The sequence below is a fragment of the Sceloporus occidentalis genome, unplaced genomic scaffold (assembly GCF_023333645.1).
Source record: "Sceloporus occidentalis isolate IW3139 unplaced genomic scaffold, rSceOcc1.0.p SCAF_254, whole genome shotgun sequence".
NCBI lineage: Eukaryota > Metazoa > Chordata > Lepidosauria > Squamata > Phrynosomatidae > Sceloporus > Sceloporus occidentalis.
Genome location: NW_028317234.1, coordinates 784,340 through 805,733, shown reverse-complemented (window position 1 = coordinate 805,733; position 21,394 = coordinate 784,340). Strand labels below are relative to the sequence as shown.

The following is a 21,394-nucleotide window of genomic DNA, read 5'->3' as shown; positions in this document are numbered from 1 at the left end:
AAACAAATTATAGCTCCGAGAGTTGTCTCCAGTATTCTACCTCAAACCCCATTTAGGCACAGAAAACAGTAGATGCTATAGTAAGTATACATTTCTGTGACAAATACTGAGATAGGTGCAGCTTAGACTTGGGAGTGGTGTGAACAACCAGTGTTCTACTAATTTTTCCCATTCTGACCACATTAAAGAGTTGACAGTGTGGTGCAGCATTATTACTAATTCTGTCCAATGATTTAGTTATGGTGATCACGTTGTTATTCCAACAACTGATGTTAGAACAAGACATCATAATTTAAAACTATAGAAATTGGAGGCTTAGACGTAATGTAAGGGAGGGTAGTAAATAAGTAGATAGGTAGTGGTTTAGATCCCTACTCATTCTACTCTTGTGCTTATAGCTTCTGGATTTTCTATGAGAAATTAATTGAAGCAAAAGTCATAATTGGAAAACATATCAATACACACTTCTGCTACACTGATCTGTTTTGGGTTTTTGATATGAATTAAATAGAAACATAGAATTTGATGGCAGATAAGAAAAATTTCAACAAACTAGTATGCCAATTTTTCCTGAAGACACGAATCGATCCTTTAAATTACATATCAATTAAATAACTAAAGTGTCACAGACCAAAGACTCAATCAGAAATCAATTCTCCCATGAGTAATATTTATTCAATCATGTAATATCTAGGAATTAATTTAACACCTCATATGGACTTTCATGAAGAATACCTAAAGGGACCACACTGGTAGAATTGTTAGTTGGTAACTGACAAGACACTGTAGGGCATTTTCTGAGCTTCCTTGTGGGTTGAGCATACAAAATAACCTGTACTATGCCAATGACAACTCTTCAGCAGGGGCTGAACTACATACGCAAATTCAAGATGCTGCCCTAGCCGCAAATAACTTGCAGGTTGGATTTTGCCAATCCATATTGACCTTAGGTAAGCAGAGGCAAGGCTACAATCAGGAACCCTAATCAGGATCCTCGACAATGAAATAATGTATGCGTGATTTCTACCACTATGGAAGAAGTGTATTTAAACATAATGTTTAGGTTTACCTTTGGCAAATTAAAAATCAGTGTCATTTTAGATAAACCACCAAAGTTCTGTAATAAAACTAGTATTTTAAATTATAAAGTCAAAATGACAATTCTTTGGTTAATGGAAGATTGTATGAAGATTGATGCTACTAGTTTTCTGTGTTAACACTAGTGTGCTGGAATTCTTACATGTGGCTCATATCCAAATTATAGCCATGTGGTTAAACAATTACTATTAAGCATGTAGGAACTGAATTTCTCCTGGCAGGCCATTTAAAACCAACTAGAAAATATGTTTGCCTTAAACAATTAACAAAGGCTATTTACTACAGAAATCTATGAATGCTCGTATCATTCACTAAAGTTATTTTACTAAATACCATGACTGTGGCATGACTAAGCATTACAACTTTATAAGGGGTATATATTAAGCTCGCCTCTTAAATTGAAATATATTTGTAATAGAAACAAATAAAAAAACATATCTTATATTTTCTGGTTAATGGACACAACTGTTTAAAATGTAAAAAAAAGGCATTAAGAATATTTTGGTACACTACCACTAATGGCACTTTTTAGGTAACTGTAAATTTTAAGGGAAAAAAGGTTTTATAATATGTGACATTGTCAGTGTTATTTTATTTTAGAAAAGCTATCAATATTTCAGTTAAACTGCTTAAGCATTTGGAAAATAATTTCAAGAAATTATCATATAGTCTAATATTTATTTTTCTTTCCTGTGTCATAGTTATTTTCTTAAACATGTTTCTTCAACTTTCATGTATGGCCTCACTAAACTTGCTTTGGATCACAGTTATATAAGTAAGGAAGCAGCCTAACACATTTAGCAGAGGGCATGCACCATGTTATGCTGAAAAGGGATCCAGTCATCATAGAAACATTCTTCTTGTCCCCTACCAAAGCAAAATAAAAGAGAGGATAGTACTTTCTATCTCTCTTGGTAATGTGTGCGCTATATGACCAAACCTTTGTAGACACACTCTCAATTATTCAGTTTAGCTCCACGTCCATTGCTAACAGTTGTATAAAATAAAGCAAAGTCATCCCCACAGGTAAAAACTGGCAGTAGTTGTGGTTGGTTGTACTGAAGAGTGACTTCAAATATGGCACTGTCATAGAATACCACCTTTGCTACAAGTGAGTTTGATCTATTAGTGTGGAGTAACAACAACTCAGCCATTAAGAGGTAGATCATGTACACTCACAAAGCGGGGCTGCTAAGTGCATTATCTGTACTCTGTAGCATCACTCACTAAATGCCTCTGGAAGCAACATCAGCAAAAGTACTCTGTATTGGGAGCTTCATGTAATTGGTTTCTATGGCGGCTGCGCACAAGCCGAAAGGTCACTATGTACAATGCCATTCGTCAGAGTGGTGTCAAGCACACCGCCACTGGAGGAGTGGATTTTTCAGGAAGCGTGAGATGGACAAATCTGGGTTTAGTAGATAGCAGGTGAGTACTACCCAGCAGAATTAATAATGTCCATTCATCTCAAAGGTGTTCAGTGGGTAAAGGTGGTGTAGACCACTTGAGTTCCTTCACACCAAACTCATCAAACCATCTCTTTATGTGCCTTGCTTTGTGCACAGGGGCATAGTCATGCGGGAAGAAGCTTTTAATTGTCTAATATGTGGGGGCAGCCGGTGGACGTCTGCGCAATGACAACCTTGGCTGCTACCCGGGACTTCTGCCAGGGCTTCTATGAAGTGTCGGGTAGCAGCGGAGGTTGTCTGCACGCATCGCACAGACGTTCACCGGCTGCCAGAGAGGAGGATCCAGGTCTCCTGCAGCGCTGCGGGGGATACTTCTCTCGGGCAGCCGGTGAACATCTGCGCGATGGGTGTAGACAACCTCCGCTGCTGGTGGCCGGTACTTCCGCTGGGGCTTCTATGGTGGAGCACCGGAAGGTCATGTCATGCCGGCGCTCCGTCATAGAACCCCCCAGAAGTGCCAGAGAGGAGGATCCAGGTCCCCTGCAGCGCTGCATCTTAGTCTTGTAGTCAGACCTTTATTTGAGGTCTGATTATAAGACAACCTTAAATATAAGACGAGCATTTGTTCTGAAAAAAAACCTTGTCTTATAAACAAGCAAATATATCTGGAAAAATACAGCTTTATCCATCAACTCTTTTAATACACAATGCTGTGACCACTGCATGACATTGTAATACAATAATACCCACCAATCATTCTGAACTGGAAACAAAAAGTCTGCATGTGAGGAAAAAGGAACAAATGGATTGGATCAACATAAAAGTGGACACCTGACAGGATTTGTTTTTATTTGTTTGCTTTTAAAACAAAACATATATTTTAATGTTCTTTATGTTCCCGTACCTTACAGTTGCATTGCCCGGTTTCTTCAGCACAAGAACACTTATCAGTTTCTCGATCACAGCTCTGGGGTTCACTTCCTGCCAGCTTACAGTCACAGTTTATACAATGCGGATAATTCCTGTGTCCCAGCCTGCAAGAGGTACACTTATCTCCGGAGAAGTTTGGGCGACAGAAACAGCAACCGGTCTCTGGGTTACATTGGTGACTCAGAGATCCCGGACCACCACAGTTGCAGGCCTGTGAAAAGACAGCAAACAGTAAACAAATAAAGTTGTACTATACAAGTATCCTGGCTGGATATAACTGCTTAAGTCGGCTTTCCCTGCCAACCACTGACCAGTGTGATATTAACACTTTTCTTGCACTAGTTCTACCACTAGCCTTTGTGGTAGTAATTTTTTTTTCACACATATTGTATTTGAGGCATGAATTTATAGCTCTTAGTATATTTCACTGCCAAATAAGTGCAGTGATACCACCCATGCATAGGTTTATCTGGTTGTTTGGGGGCTAAATTGCCACATTTGGGAGGAGCGCATTTTTCAATTTGAAATTTTGACATCTGGTCATCCTGCGCCCATGTTCTATTTGGGACATCTTTGAAGATGGACAATTAAATTTACCCAATTAAACCATATATTTTTGAAAACTAAACATCCCAGGGTATTTCAAATGCTGGTATTTTAATACTTTCTGTGCCAGGATTTTTTGGAAGATAATCAGGATTTTTGGGAAGATCTTTCAGGACTTGCTCATAAAATTAATTTTTTTTAAATATATTTTTGGGATATTTTATTTTATATTTTCTTGGAACTGAATGGTTGCCCTTATGATGCCATGGTGACATCACTGGTGCAAGTTTTTAAAATGTTACTAAATTCTTATTTTTATTTATTTTTTTTTTTAGATTTTACTCATCACATCTTGTGAAAGGGTATCAGAAGCAACCAGACAGTATATTTTATTGCTTTGTGTTGCTGAATGCCTCTCTGTGCAATTATGTGTGAATGTGAGACTTCCTTCTTGAATGGAAGCCTTGTGTTTACACTAAATGCAAGGCTCTGTTCATAGGGAGTGAGTGCAGCTGATAGGTCAGAGATTGATCAGCAGCCTTTAGAAAGGCCCAACCAAATGTATAAAACTATCAGAACTTCATGCTAAAATACTTTATAGGTGGCACTACACACCTGAGAAATTGCACACGTTTTATCCCCAAAGACCGAATTTATGTTGGCGGAAATGCAACCAAATTGGTACTCATCTACATATATTTTGGTCCTGTCCAAAAGTATATAAAATCTGGTCTCAATTATTCAAACACATGAGTGAAATCCTAAAAATCCAGATTCCAATTGATCCAAAGATAGGGATTTTGGGACTCTATCCGCATCATATACCACACAAATTCAGGAAACTTTTAAATATAGCTTGTATGCTTTTTAAACAGTTTTTAGCTAAACTATGGAACTCGGAGGAGCTTCCAACCATACCAAAAGAATGAGAGAAACTAGAAAAATGGAATTGGCTTTTCATATGGGCAACCACACAATGAGCACTTTCAATAAAATATGGGAAAACTTCCCATCAAAGGAGCATGATTAAAACAAATAAATAAATAACATTCATAAAATCAATTCATTATCCCTAGCTATACTTCATCAAATATCATTAAGTTGAGGGATAGAATAAAGATGACACTATACATAGATAAACCACCTCATATCGCAGCAATGACTGCACTCCTTGGAAATATAATTTATCCATGCTCGTGTTTAGGATCCATAACTACCTGAAAACATACACAACTTTCACCATAATGGTTGTTTTTGTTATACTTTAATTTTTCCTTTGGTTTTCTTTTACACTTTCTTATAATTTTGTTCCTTTTATCTTCGCAACTGATTATCTTGAAATATTCAATCTTTATGTTGTATTGTATTTTTGGCATTATGATGTATTTACTCTGTAAACGGAGTATCGAGGTCACATAGAATGAAATGATCTCGGAGTTCCCTTGACCTTGTAATATCTTTGTCATTAACCAACACATTTCTTTATTCTGTAACAATGTTTGATATACATGCAAAAAAAAATCTTGAATCAAAACTGTCCAATAAAAACTTATTATATAAAAAAGAAAGGGTAAAATGACTACCATGCCATCAAAACTAAAGGAAAATAATATATAAAGTAAATTTAAGTCTGCCAACAGGTTGCCAGCTGATCTCTTGTTAGATCACCCATTATAGCACAGCCAGCCACCCTTTACATGCCCCTGTATGACTCCAAAGACCCCAAGTCTACCTAAGGTCACCTTGATCCCTGGTCGAGTATTCACAGCATCTAACATGCATGAACTTGGCTCAATATTTCCAAATCCTACCCTAAAACAGTATGATAAACTTTCCACATTATATCTCTCTAAAATGTAAAGAATAACAAACACATAACTGGTTTATTTTTGCACATTCTATATTTTGTGTGATATTATATTTTATTATAATATATCACTCTTCAAAGTTTGTCTTATACCAACTGTTATATTGTTACGAAAGGTTTGGGTTATTTTGAAATATATTGATGGTTAATAAAGAAAAAAAATATATCAAAACATAACATTTGAGTTTGCTTTAGGGAATTGTTTCTTGTAAAAAGCAAAAAAAAGATAAGTTTTATAAGCGACAGTATCATTACCAATATGACTCAAGCATCGAGTACCTGGAAGCAGTTGTAATCAGCAGGGTATGTTCTGCTGCCAGACCTGTTTTGTGAGCTATAAAGAGCCCTTAGCTTGGCATTCAGATAAAAAAAACAAAAAAACTTTTGACTCTTAAAAGCAAGCCTCATTGTAAATGTGTTTTTTTTCCCCCCACATAGCTTCTATTATGATCATTTAAGCATCCCATATGCCTAAGGGAGACATTCAAGGTCGGTGTTTAATGTGGGCCCTATGAGTTGTAAACCAATTAAAATTATACAAATTCTGGCCAATAGGTTTAAATAGATGATATAGTACAATTATAAATGAAAAGATTGCAAAGAGTAAAAAGAATGTGAAATCTAGCAACTAGTACACTCAGTACCAGTATATTGTAAAATAAATGTTAAAGGCTATGGCACTGAAACAGTATTAAAGTATTTATGGTAATATCCACAGATAAGATGGGATATCACTGTGGTAACCAATAAAAGTATATTCTATCACCTGTGTAATGCAGATATATATTGGCATTACATAAATGTTATTGCTTTGTGTTATTGAGGAAATCTACTAGCAACAGATTTTTTTGGTGTCTAACAGGTGTCCTAATGCTCTCATCGAGATACTGTGATGATCTGAGGAAGCAGAAGAGCTGGCACTTCTCCCTCCTGAGCCAACAAAGGTAGGTTTTGTGTGTGTGCAAGTGTAAATAAATATGTTAGAGTGTGTAAGCTTTATGTTTGTATGTTAATATGTATGTGTGAAAGTAAGGACGTTAGTCTGTGTATGTATGTTACTGTAGTATATGTGTGTAAGTATGTTAGTGTGTGTGTGTGCATGTTACTCTGTGATTTTACATGATCCAGGGGGGTACAATCATTACTAGTATACCAAGCATGGCTGGTTTGGGGATGTCAGGGATGAGCATAGGGAGGGGTGGAGAGGAAGAGCAAGAAAAAGAATGTGGGTGTTTGTAAGTGTATGGTGGTAGAGTCCGTGGGTGTTAAATCAAGTATGCGTGTTAGTACCGCATTTGCTCGATTATAAGACGACTCTGATTATAAGACGACCCCCCCAAATCTGAATATTAATTTAGGAAAAAAAGAAAAAGCCTGAATATAAGACGACCCTATAGGAAAAAAGTTTTACCAGTAAATGTTAATTCATCTAAACTATTTTTTTTAATAAAAGCTATGATTGAGAAAAATATTTTGGTTTTATTTCCTATTTTCCAACCTGCAGTTATGCACATCTGCCCCAGAAATGCCTTATACCCCCTATATGCCACTGTACCCCATGATATGCCTTTTAACCCTCTAAATGCCACTGTGCCCCATGATATGCCTTTTAACCCTATATGCCACTGTGCCCCATGATATGCCTTTTGACCCCTTTTGTGCCACTCTGCCTCCAGAAATTCCTTATACCCCTATATGCCACTCTGGCATTTAGAGGGTTAAAAGGCATATTATGGGGCAGAGTGGCACATAGGGAGGTTTAAGGCATTCAGGAGGCAGAGTGGCGTATAGAGGGTTAAAAAGGCATTTCTGGAGGCAGAGTGGCATTAAGGGGGTTAAAAGGCATTTCACAGAGCACTCTGCCTCCAGAAATGCCTTATGCCCCCCATTTAACACTCCCCCCCCCACTTACCGGTGCTTCTGACTTCCCTGTCATGTAGCCGGGGCAGCGTGTAGATCCCACGCACTTACGCTGCAGCTGGAAGGAGGCGTGGCTAGCAGCGGGGGTTGTCTGCGTCCATATACACAACCACACGGCTGTGAAGGACCGAGGAAACCAAACCACTGTGCGCCTGACACACCAGTTATAACTGTAAGTGTACATCTGTTCTGGTGTGCCAGAACATATTAAGTTACTACACCATTGTGTTTTTCATGTCGTTGCTTTTTTCATATATACTCCACATACGGATCACGGTGGGTTTATATACAGAGCTTGATCAACACATTCAGATTGTGAGTGCATATATATAATATCCATACGATAACTGAGTTTGAAGTACTACACTATTATAGTTTTTCTTCTGTTTATATTTCAAACCGGTTCACACAAGTGCCCCCTAGTGGATCAAAATTATCATTTTAACACCAGGAGAATATTATTACGGGTTTGCAGCTGTGTATCCAGTAAAAAGGAGAAAGGAAAGTATACCTTTATTTTTATTCTTGTACACACCTTTTTTCACACTGGTTTTCACACTTTTTTAGTTTCTGAAATCCAGATACGCAATGTCTACTGCACCACCTTGATCAATTACTTTAGTCACCCAATCAAAAAAATCAATACCCCATGCGCTCTGTGTCTTGTGTCTTAAAGTTGTGTGACACCATCAAATGCAGAATACAAGGGCTGTGAGTCGGCACAACCTCCGTTGTTTAAATGGGCCCATTGAGCAGCGGGATACGGGGGCCTGATCACCCAAGAGGGCAGCAGGGAACGGTCACCCCTACTATTTTAACCCCTTAACCCCTTAACGACCTTTGCCGTCATGGAAAAACGGTCGCTTAATGACCTTTGACCAGGGCCGGACTGGGACTGAAAAGCAGCCCTGGAAAAATTTGGAGACCAGCCCCATATAGTTTATCTCACGGTGAAGCTCTTATACCCACACGCACCCCTTATACATACCCGAGTCACACTATGTGCAATTCTTTTTATCTCATTATTTGTATTAAAATGCCAGAAAGCAAAAAGTGTTAAAAGGCCCTAATAAATTAAATACATTACACATAATAGGATCAAAACATTTACTACTGCGAACATTGTTAGATGAAAGAGTTCCATTTTATTTAGTGGAACAAAACACTGATCACATTATTCTTCACGATATTCTGGTAAGAAACTTTTATTTCTTTATTAATTCATGTAGACTATTTTTTCCATATTTAATAAAAGCTATGATTGAGACATATTTGGTTTTTATTTCCTTTCATTTGACAACCTACCCCCGAGTTATGCACCTCTGCCCCCAGGCTTGCCACTCTGCCCCCCTGATATGCCTTCTAACCCCCTATATGCCACTCTGCCTCCAGAAATGCCTTATACCCCCTATATGCCACTCTGTCCCATGATATGCCTTCTAACCCCCTATATGCCACTCTGCCATATAGGGGGTTAAAAGGCATATCATGGGGCACTCTGCCTCCAGAAAAGCCTTATGCCCCACTATATGCCACTCTGCCTCCCTGATATGCTTTATACCCTCTCTTTATACCCTCACTCTGCATCCAGAAATGCCTTATACCCCTATATGCCACTCTGTCCCATGATATGCCTTCTAACCCCCTATATGCCACTCTGCCATATAGGGGGTTAAAAGGCATATCATGGGACAGAGTGGCATATAGGGGGGTATAAGGCATTTCTGGAGGCAGAGTGGCATAAAGGGGGTTAAAAGGCATATCATGGGGCACTCTGCCTACAGAAAAGCCTTATGCCCCCTATATGCCACTCTGCCTCCCCAATATGCTTTATACCCTCCTATATGCCCCTCTGCCCCATGACATCCCTTTTAACTCCCTTTATGCCACTCTGCCTCCAGATATGCCGTTGACCTCCTATATGTCACTCTGCATCCAAAAATGCCTTATACCCCTATATGCCACTCTGGCATATAGGGGGTTAAAAGGCATATCATGGGACAGAGTGGCATATAGGGGGGTATAAGGCATTTCTGGAGGCAGAGTTGCATAAAGGGGGTTAAAAGGCATATCATGGGGCACTCTGCCTCCAGAAAAGCCTTATACCCCCCTATATGCCACTCTGCCTCCCTGATATGCCTCAACCCTCCTATATGCCACTCTGTCCCATGATATGCCTTCTAACCCCCTATATGCCACTCTGCCATATAGGAGGTTAAAAGGCATATCATGGGACATTTTTGTTTACTTTATATGGCAAGCCGATCCAGCTTGCCATATTAAATAAAAAATAATATATGCCACTCTGTCCCATGATATGCCTTCTAACCCCCTATATGCCACTCTGCCATATAGGGGGTTAAAAGGCATATCATGGGACAGAGTGGCATATAGGGGGTATAAGGCCTTTCTGGAGGCAGAGTGGCATGAAGGGGGTTAAAAGGCATATCATGGGGCACTCTGCCTCCAGAAAATCCTTATGCCCCCTATATGCCACTCTGCCTCCCCGATATGCTTTATACCCTCCTATATGCTCCTCTGCCCCATGATATACCTTTTAACCCCCTTTATCCCACTCTGCCTCCAGATATGCCTTTTGACCCCCTATATGTCACTCTGCATCCAGAAATGCCTTATACCCCTATATGCAACTCTGGCATATAGGGGGTTAAAAGGCATATCATGGGACAGAGTGGCATATAGGGGGGTATAAGGCATTTCTGGAGGCAGAGTGGCATATAGGGGGACACACTTACATACACACACATGCCGATTTTTTTTGTTTTTAACAAATACAAAAAACATTATACAGTACAAAAAATACATTATTTTACTCACCTTCTACTTCTCTTGACTTCCTGGTAGCTGCACACTGTTCTCCTCTATGCTGACAGGATGCCACTGACCAGACATCCGGTGCTGCAGCAGTCTGAGTGCGAGGGGGCGGAGCTTCCACCTCACGCTGCTCCCATCACTATGCAGCCATCAGACTGCTGGGAATGTAATCTAAACGGCCGGTGCGTGCTGATGCCGCCGGCCGGAGCTACTTTAACACTTTTTTTTTATTTATATGGTAAGCTGGATCGGCTTGCCATATAAAGTAAAAAAAAAGTATTAAAGCAGAGCCGGCCGGCGGCATCAGCACGCACCGGCCGTTTAGATTACATTCCCAGCAATCTGATGGCCGCATAGTGATGGGAGCAGCGTGAGGGGTGAAAGGTCAGTGCGAGGGGGCGGAGCTTTCACCCCTCACACTGCTCCCATCACTAGACGGCCATCGCACACGGCTGCTGGGTGCTGATGCCGGCCGGCCGCATCAGCACCCAGCGGCCGCTTTGGTTAGATTTCGGGAAGCCTGGGGGGCAATTGCCCCCCTGCCCAGCCCGCCCCTGGCACCGAGGGAGGCGTTCATTGCCATTTGCAGCCGCTCAGCGGCTGTCTTCATGGTAAGTGCCGGCCGCCCAGCCCACGGACCTTCCGGCCCACCGGGAAATTTCCCGGTATCCCGGTGGGCCAGTCCGGCCCTGCCTTTGACGGTCCTGAACAGTCAAAAAATTAAATAAGCTTAGAAAGTGATCAACGATCACTTTCTTCGCTTAAACGGTGTTACTGTAATGCCTCGATGTCGAGGCATTCAGCAAGGCCGAGATCGGCATCGGGGGCCATGTCTGGCCTCTCCCCGGGGCGTCAACAGCCGCCATACATTGTATGGCGGCGGACGCCCGTTTTAAAAGCGTTTAGGAGGCAATCAACGATAGCCTCCTAAACTTAAATGGTGTCGCTGGAATGCCTCGATCAGGAGGCATCCAGCGACACCAAACACTTACCAAACACTTACTCTCCGGAGCGGTCACAGCCGCAGCTGCCGGTGATCTTCGCCATCAGCAAGATGGCGGCGGCCCGGGAAAAAAAACAATAAAGATGAAAGAGTTCGCTAGATGGTCTCCAGACCCTCTAGAGAACTCTGGCTCCACTTGCAGGTTGAATACAGGTACTGCACTCAACCATGCAAGTCAATGGAGCCCAGCTTTCTAATCACAATGTGATTAGTAAAATATTCAAAAAATAATAAAAAAATAAAAAAAATGGGAAAAAAAAAATGTGCTAACATTTAAAAATAATTATGTGATTATGTGCAGTGATGTCACTAGATGAACCATCCAGTACCAGCAAAATGTGTAAAAAAAACATATATAAAAAAAAGTATTAATATAAAAAAAAAAATGGCTGATGGGGTAAATTGGAGTGGCAGAGCTCAAAGATAGGGCATAGGTACAGACTGACCAAAATGGAGAAAAAAAGCGCACTTCCCAAATGTGGCATTTTAAGTCTCAAACAACACGACAAACCCATGCATGTCGGGTATCACTGCACTCAGGAGATGTTCCTGAACACACATCGGGGTGTTGTTTGACAGTGACATATACCAGAACCTGTATATCTATAACTAAAGTACAATTTGTGTGAAAAAAAAATAAAAAAAATTACTATTACAAAGTTTGACAAAGTGTAGTTGTATAATTGGTGCATGAAAAGGGTTAAAATAACAGCATTTGGAATACCCTGGGGTGTCTAGTTTTAAAAAATATATGGTTTGACGGGGTTAAATTGAGTTAAGTGGCTTCAAAGATGTTCCAAAGAGGAGATGGAGGCAGACTGACCAGATTTTTTAAAAAAGGTTTGCAAATCATAAAACGCTGCTTGTACTTATTGCCCTATAACTTACAAAAAAAAGCAAAAAAACATTGGGTATTTCTAAACTCAGGACAAGTAGTAGAATCTATTTAGCTAGTTTTTTTACTTGCTTTTTTAGGTGAGTAAAAGAATTTTCAAATAAAAGTCATAAAATTTGTTTTTTTTCAATTTTTCACCATGTTTTTTTTATTTTTTTATAGTAAATAAAGAAGAAAGCCCATCTTGTCCTGAAAAAAAACAATATATAACTTATGTGGGTACACTAAATGGGTGAGGAGAAAATTACAGCTGAACACAAGCACCACAAAAGTATTAAAACAGCCTTCAGATACCATTGTTTTAATCATATTATCTAATTTCCCATAAAAATAATAATAAAATATGATGAAAAATATAAAAAAAACACCCATTTTCTGACTTTTACCCCAAAAATCTTTTACTCATCCAAAAAAGCTAATGAAAAAACCTACTAAATATATTCTACTATTTGTCCTGAGTTTAGAAATACCCAATGTTTTTATGTTTTTTTGCTTTTTTCTGCACGTTATGGAGCATTAAGTACAAGTAGCGTTTTGCTATTTCAAAACCATTTTTCCCAAATCTGGTAATTCTTCCCCCCTTGTGCCATTTTGGGTATCTTTGAAGCCGGCCAATGCAATTTACCCCATCAAATCATATATTTTTGAAAACTAGACACCCCAATATGTGTTCAGCAACATCTCCCGAGTACAGTCATACCCCCCATGCATGGGTTTGTCGGGTTGTTTGGGAGGTAAAACGCCACATTTAGGAAGTAGACATTTTTTAACTTGGAACTTTTACATCTGGTCATTCTGCCCCCATGTCCTAATAGGACCATCTTTGAAGCCGGCTAATTCAATTTACCCTATCAAACCATATATTTTTGAAAACTAGACACCCCAAGGTATTTCAAATGCTAGTGTTTTAACCCTTTCCATGCATCAGATTCTACCACCAGCCTTTGCCACACTTTGTGGTAGTATTTTTTTTTTATTTTTTTCACACAAATTGTACTTTGGGTATAAATTTATAGCTCCAGGTATACGTCACTATCAAACAACACCCTAATATGTGTTCAGGAACATCTCCCGAGTTCAGTCATACATGTATGGGTTTGTCTGGTGTTTGGGGTTAAAATGCCACATTTTGGAAGTACGCTTTTTTTTCCCCATTTTCCCCCTATCTTTGAGCCCGGCCACTCCAATTTACCCCATCAAACCATTCATTTTTTTAAATTAGACACCCCCTGGGTATTTGAAATGCTTTTATTTAAATTTTTCCACGTCAGGATTTTTTTTCTTTATTTTACTCTTTTTGGACTTTTTTTTTACATTTTGCTGGAACTGGATAGTTCCTCTAAAGCATAATAATTTTTAAATGTTACCATGTTTTTTTTAAGCTTTTTCTTCTTTTCCTTTTTTTTTATTTTATTTATTTATTTTTTTTAAAAAAATATTTTACTAATCACATAGTGATTAGAAAGCTGGGCTCCATTGACTTGTATGGTTGAATGCAGTACCTGTATTCAACCTGCAAGTGGAGCCAGAGTTCTCTAGAGGGTCTGGAGACCGTCTAGCGAACTTTTTCAACTTTATTATTTTTTTTCCCGGGCCGCCGCCATCTTGCGGATGGCGAAGCCTGCGTGCAGCTGCGGCTGTGACCGCTCCGGAGGGTAAGTATTTGATGTCGCTGGATGCCTCCTGACACCAGCGACACCATTGAAGTTCAGGAGGTGATCGGTGATCGCCTCCTAAACGCTTTTAAAACGGGCGTCCGCCGCCATACAATGTATGGCGGATGTTGACGCCCCGGGGAGGGGCCAGACATGGCCCATCATGCCGATCTCAGTGTTGCTGAATGCCTCGACATCGAGGCATTACAGCAACACCGTTTAAGCTTAGAAAGTGATCGTTGATCACTTTCTAAGCTTGTTTAAGTCTCATGACGTGTCAGGCACGTCATAGGTCGTTAAGTGACCGTTTTGCATGACGTGCCTGACCCGGCAATGGACGTTAAGGGTTTAAAGGCAAAGAGTGGTCACACCAAATATTGATTACTCTTCTGCTCACTTACTTTGCATTTTATTAAATGATAAAAACTATTAACATGTCTTTTTTTAAACCATTCTTTACAGCATTTTTCACAGCTGCCTACATTTTTGTGCAGTACTATATATATGTATACGAGTGACGTTCGAAAAGTTTCCGCACCTTTTGTGACTCTATTTATTTCAAAACAAATGACAACAAAAACAACATCACTTTTCTACATAGTCACCTTCCTTTGCGATGCCCAGATGCCGGTCAACATCAACTTTCCTGCCGACAGATGCGTCTTGAATTTCTTTGCTGCAGGAGATGATGAATGCTTTCACTGCATACTCTGCCGCTTGCTTTCGGGCTTGTAATGGTGAACCCATGTTTCATCACCAGCAACTATCTTCTGCAGAAAATCATCACCTTCTTCAGGCCATGTGTCGGGAAGAAATGTCTGAGCGCTTGCGCTTATAATACTCTGTGAGCTGCTTATGCACTGTCAGGATCGCCCGTCCGCGGGGCAGGCCGTATCCCCGGCCTCGATTCAGCCGCGTACCGCGCTTAGCAAAAGCGCGCGCTTTCCTCATGGTGGGGGGGCGTGGTTACACCCCGGAGGCAGGAGATGGACAGAGGGAAGATGCTAATCAGGAAGGGAGGGGGAGGAGCTTGCCTCCCGCTCCCATACCAATTACCATGCCCATGAGAGATTACCAGGTGTGCTCAGAAGGGGATCAGGTGTGCAGGGGAGGAGACCAGGTATACTCTGAAGGGGATCAGGTGTGCAGGGGAGGAGACCAAGTTTACTCTGAAGGGGATCAGGTGTGCAGGGGAGGAGACCAGGTATGCTCTGAAGGGGATCAGGTGTGCAGGGGAGGAGACCAGGTTTACTCTGAAGGGGATCAGGTGCGCAAGGGAGGGATCTCCACTCAGAAACACTATAAAGACCCTGCAAATCCTACACTAGTTGCTTGCTAGTTGAGCCGTGTTCCTTGTGGATACCCTACGACCTTCTGCTTGAAGATTTTGATGTTCCCTGCTTGACTTTCTGGTGATTGAACTTCGGCTACCCTTTCTTGGATCCCTCTACCTGCCTTTGCCCCTTTAATTGGAACTGTGCCTTCGCTTTTGAGAACTGTGCTGCCTGCCTGTTGACCCTGAAATTGTTTGCTAGACTACGGTACTGTGCTTTATGTCTTTTGAACTGTGTATTTGAAACTACCTTATTCATTAAAGCCTTTTGGTTACCTGATCCTGCGCTACGCTCCGTCTCTGGTTCTGACATGCGCCCACCTGGCACACACTTTACTGAACTTAAGGTCATGAATCAGGGCATAGGTAGATACAACACTCACATTCTTCTGTTTTCGCGAATAACTTCCATGGTTCTTTCTTCATTTCTCGTGGTTGTGACTGTTGCTGGACATCCAGAGTGCTCTGCATCTGTCACACCAGTACAGCCAATTTCAAACTTTTCAATCCACTCATAGACGACTCTATGGGAAGAGAACTTTAGCCCCATACTGAGCACATGCCAAGATGAACTTGTTCTCCCGGCACACCTTCTGCCCACAAAAATGAAAGGATGCTGTTGCTCTTTGGTGTAATTTATAAGTTTTGCAGGCATCTTCACCCCAGGGTGAAAACTCTTATACTAAACTGCAAGTGCAGCCAGCTAGCCAGACAGAACTAGTCATATAGAATCGCTAAGACACAACCAATTACTTTTCCAACGAAAATATAAAAGTGCTGAAACGGTATATATATATATATATATATATATATATATATATATATATATATATATACCGTATTTTCCGGCATGTAAGACGACTGGGCGTATAAGACGACCCCCAACTTTTCCAGTTAAAATATAGAGTTTGGGCTATACCCGCCGTAAAGACTACCCCTCTACCCAGTATACAACAACCAGCCAATCACAGCAAGCGATGTACCTTACCGGTGATTGGCTGGTTGTTGTATACAAAGCCTGCTTGGATTAGGTGGGTCTGCTCTCCCTAACATATGTCTGTCCACACATACACATGTATAGACACACACCCCTTCCTTTACACACATATAAACGTACACACCAGCTTACAAACACACATATACACATACACTGCCCTTACACACACCTGTCCATACACATACACTGCCCATACACAGACATATACATACATACACTGACCTTACACACACACACACACACACATATATATATATATCTACACATACTAACATACGTCTGTCCATACATACACATTTATACACTGCCCTCATCACCAGGGCCGGCCCGACAATGGAGCCGAGTGGGGCAGCCGCTCCAGGCGGCACTTTTGAAGGGGCGGCACTTCGCCGCCCCAAGCCCTTTTTTTTTTTCTTTCTTTCTAAAGCGAAAGAGAGAGAAAGGGGCGCCGAGTGGTTTTCGCTTACCAAGCTGTCAGTACCCGCTCGGCGCCCCTCTCTCTCTCCTCTGCGGCGAGTCTTCCTGTTCAGTCTCGGTGCCGGCTTGTAATGCTGAGTGCCGGAAGATTGTGTGATGTAACTGTCAGAGTGAATGGTATTGTCCATTGCATGTACATATTAACCCCTAACAAATCAATAAAATTACCACAGACACAGAATTGTAAATTGGATAGAATTGGCCGTAGCTTTATTTAAAATAACTTCTTATATATAATACACCAAATACAATCTGACCCTTTCTCAGCCAGATTGTGTAACACCAAGCCTCTATCCACCTCAACACAGAGGCGACCTTTACCCCTTATAAAACTACGACAATATACATATTACATACCTTACATTTAAACACAAAAGGGGAGGGGGGGGTGGGACGCTTGCTCAGCAACAGCTCCTTGAAGATTTCTCTTGAGGTGAATTTAATCCCCCTGCGCGCAGCTTATTTATTTATTTTAGAGTTGCCTCACGCCGTAAGCTGTGCTTATTTTTCCCGCCGCACAGAACACCCACTCAAACCTCGTGCTGCAGCACAGCTAATTAACCAATCAGCCGCGCTAAATAAACTGCCTGCCCAGCAACCTAGAATTAGATTTAGCTAACCTAGCCCGCCAAAACTTTATGCCTTAACTTTCCTGACCTTTTAGTGACCCCTGTTATATAACTAATGTCCAGCAATGGACAATTAGCGCGCCGCTTAGGCAGCTTGCGCTTTCAATTCATGTTATAAATGCAAAACATGGCATACTGTTTGAAACTAAAGATGAACCCATGAAAGATTTTATAAATAATTAAAATGATCTCTCTAAGGAAAGCAGCATTAATTGTTTAATTAGCACACATATCTACAAACAAGAATCCTCATTTTTTCAGTGAAGCTTTTTATCTGTGATTTATTAGACACTTATTTTACAGGAATACATTTTTTCTATCATATTTAAATAATGTGATTTATATACATATATTAATGTAGAATTAAAAAGTCATAGTTTTAGATGTGTTATCTAAAATATTTACCGCACAATTTTTTTTAAAATTGCAGTTAAAAAAAAAAAAAGAACCTACTGGCGAGCGGGGCCCTTTTTACTTAATGTAATGGATTGTCTTGGTCTCTTTACATTTTGTCATACCCCTTGAATATTGGTACTGTAGAATTTTATAAATTGTTGGCATTTTTAAAATAAAATCTAGTAATAATACTGAGATTAACCCCTTCAATCCCAGGGGTTTTTGGTACCTCAAGTCCCAGAGCAATTTTGCCATTTTTGCGGTCTGTCGGTTTAGCCTCCTTTCCTGTAAATAGTGTACCCATGTAAACTATATATTGTTTTTTCAAGGAGAGATAGAGCTTTCTTTGATACCATAGTTGGATGATTAGCTGAAAATTTAGAATGAGAAATTTAGTAAAAACTAGCGACAAAATTAGGTAAAGTGGTGGAAAATCCCCTCCAAGTTTATCAATTCAGGTGTCCTGATTTAAGAAATACCTAATATATATAGATTTTCCATACTTTCCCAGCACCAGGGAGCATACTATAAGGTGTACATTTTATGTATAATTTTTATGCCTATGGCTTAACGGGTTTCGGGGTTGTGAACGGGGGCAGGAGGGTTATACTGGGTAGATGTTATGCTAGGGCAATGGGATGTAAGGTTTTTTAATTTTCTATGATTATCCTTTTTGTACCGTATTTGCTCGATTATAAGATGACCCTGATTATAAGACGACCCCCCAAATCTGAATATTAATTTAGGAAAAAAAGAAAAAGCCTGAATATAAGATGACCCTATAGGAAAAAAGTTTTACCAGTAAATGTTAATTCATGTAAACTATTTTTTTTAATAAAAGCTATGATTGAAAAAATATTTTGGTTTTATTTCCTTCTATTTTCCAACCTACCCTCCCAGTTATGCACATCTGCCCCAGAAATGCCTTATACCCCCTATATGCCACTGTGCCCCATGATATGCCTTTTAACCCTATATGCCACTGTGCCCCATGATATGCCTTTTGACCCCCTATGTGCCACTCTGCCTCCAGAAATGCCTTATACCCCTATATGTCACTCTGGCATTAAGGGGGTTAAAAGGCATATTATGGGACAGAGTGGCATATAGGGAGGTTTAAAGCATTTCAGGAGGCAGAGTGGAGTATAGAGAGTTAAAAAGGCATTTATGGAGGCAGAGTGGCATTAAGGGGGTTAAAAGGCATTTCATAGAACACTCTGCCTCCAGAAATGCCTTAAGCCCCCCATTTAACACCCCCCCCAACTTACCGGTGCTTCTGACCCCTGTCATACAGCCGGGGCAGTGTGTAGATGTCTACGCGATTTGCGTAGACAACTTACGCTACAGCCGGAAGGAGGTGTGGCTAGCAGCGGGGGTTCTCTGCGTCCATTGTGCAGACCTTCCCCGACTGTCAGAGAGAATTCCCTGCACCGGTGCCGATGCCGCACCAGTGCGGGGAACTCTGATCCAGGTCCCCTGCAGCTGCGGGGGATCTGGATCTTAGTTGTCTCATAGTCAGACCTATTTGAGGTCTGATTATAAAACGACCCCGATTATAAGACGAGGGGTATTTTTCAGAGCATTTGCTCTGAAAAAACCTCGTCTTATAATCGAGCAAATACGGTATATTTTTTTAAAATATTTTTTTGTTTATATTTTTTTTTTTTACACAAAAATGGTTAGAGGTCCTCTTAGGGACCTCCTGAACATGACAGTGATGTCACAATAACATCACTTAGCTCACATTATTTTTTATTATTATTTATATTATTATTTTAATGATTTTTTTAATATTTTTTAAATGACGAACCTTTTTTTTCCTGCTTTTCTGTTTCAGGACGAGAGGGGGGGCGAGAGACATGGTTTCTCACTCCCCTCCCCGCGATCCCCCTGCACCGATCACACTGTGATCTCTATGCAGGTCCTCACAGACGCAACCCGGAAGGGAATGCCCGATCGCGCGATCGGGCATTTTGAAATGTAACAGCTTTCCGGTTTTCATGCGATGCCGGCTTCTGCTGTCAGTGTCCAGGCTGTCTTTGTAAATAAGACATGTGTACCTTTAGTAAACAGGGAAGGCCTAATGTATTATTCTGCATTAAGTAAAACCAAAACATGCTTTTACATTCATCACGTAAAGCGTAAATTCTATATCTTATATCTTATCATGTGACAACATTGCAGAAGTTACACTCTGCTACTATGTAAAGTAGTGAGTGTACAGCTTGTATAACAGTGTAAATTTGCTGTCCCCTCAAAATAACTCAACACACAGCCATTAATGTCTAAACCTTGGCAACAAAAGTGAGTACACCCCAAGTGGATATTGTGCATATATATATGCATTGGTTAGATAGTAACATATTGGTATATAAAACCACAGACTGCAAAACTGTGACACTTAACTGAAAGCAAAATGGTAGTTAATCAATAAAGCTATAGACAATCTCAGCCTTGTTACATACAAGTCAATAATATGTTTAGCCATTCCCTGGCCTACTGAGAAAATATAGATCCACAAACCTTGCATCCGGTGATAATGCTGTATCCCCAGTGGTTTGGTGCACATTTATCACATTGTTCACCAATGGTGTTGGTAGGACAAACACAATGACCAGTGTCAGCATCACAATTATTTCCAACATGAGGGCAATCACAGGCTGTATAGGAAACACAACCCATATATTAGAAAAAAAAGAAAGATCACAGAATTCTTCTAGCACTGTGCTGTGGAAGATGATACATTACATTTTCTCATACCAATATAGATTTAAGCAAATAGAAATAAAGAAATTCTACATACGGGTACATCCTCCTTCTTGGAAGTTATAAAATCCACGACCGCAATGATCACATTTCTTCCCGACAACTCCTGGTTGGCAAGTACATTGACCACTGTCATCACAATCGAAGGATTTTGAGCCAAAAGAGTTACAGTTACAAGGGATGCAGCCCTGCGAATACTGCAGACCATAGGTTTGTGGCTAAAAAAATAAAACGTTTAGCGATCATAAAGGGGAACTGTAATATTCCAGAAGCTCAATAAGCATGTTGAAAGCAATCTTCACTAAAGGATAACGGAAAACAATATGTCTCAACTTGCATGCTATCCACAAAACAAGTTGTATAATTATTATTATACGAGTTAATTGTGGGTGCTTGTAACTTTATAATTTCCAAGGTACAGTCAATTTCACACACGTTGATTTACCGACATACATAGAAAAAGCTTAAATGAAATATAAAAATAAATGATGAAACCACCTATAAACTAATGCAGTGGTGGCAAGTGTTCTTCTACTAATGGCTGCTAGTGCATGGCAGTATATTTAAACCCTATCATAAAATTTGCAGACATTTTTCAATCTATTGCAGATAGGATTTTTTCAACAGGCTTCTTTCTT

General features: G+C 40.3%; 1 protein-coding gene across 1 annotated transcript in view; it reads right to left on the bottom strand.

Annotated features, from left to right (window-relative positions):
- Nucleotides 1-21,394, bottom strand: part of LOC149275966 (laminin subunit alpha-2-like) — a 411,836-nt gene that overhangs the window by 148,496 nt on the left and 241,946 nt on the right. Inside the window, 3 exon segments of the mRNA XM_089504075.1 lie at nucleotides 3,412-3,648; nucleotides 20,514-20,650; nucleotides 20,794-20,974. Of these exon segments, the coding sequence (XP_089360201.1) occupies nucleotides 3,412-3,648; nucleotides 20,514-20,650; nucleotides 20,794-20,974 (555 nt within the window).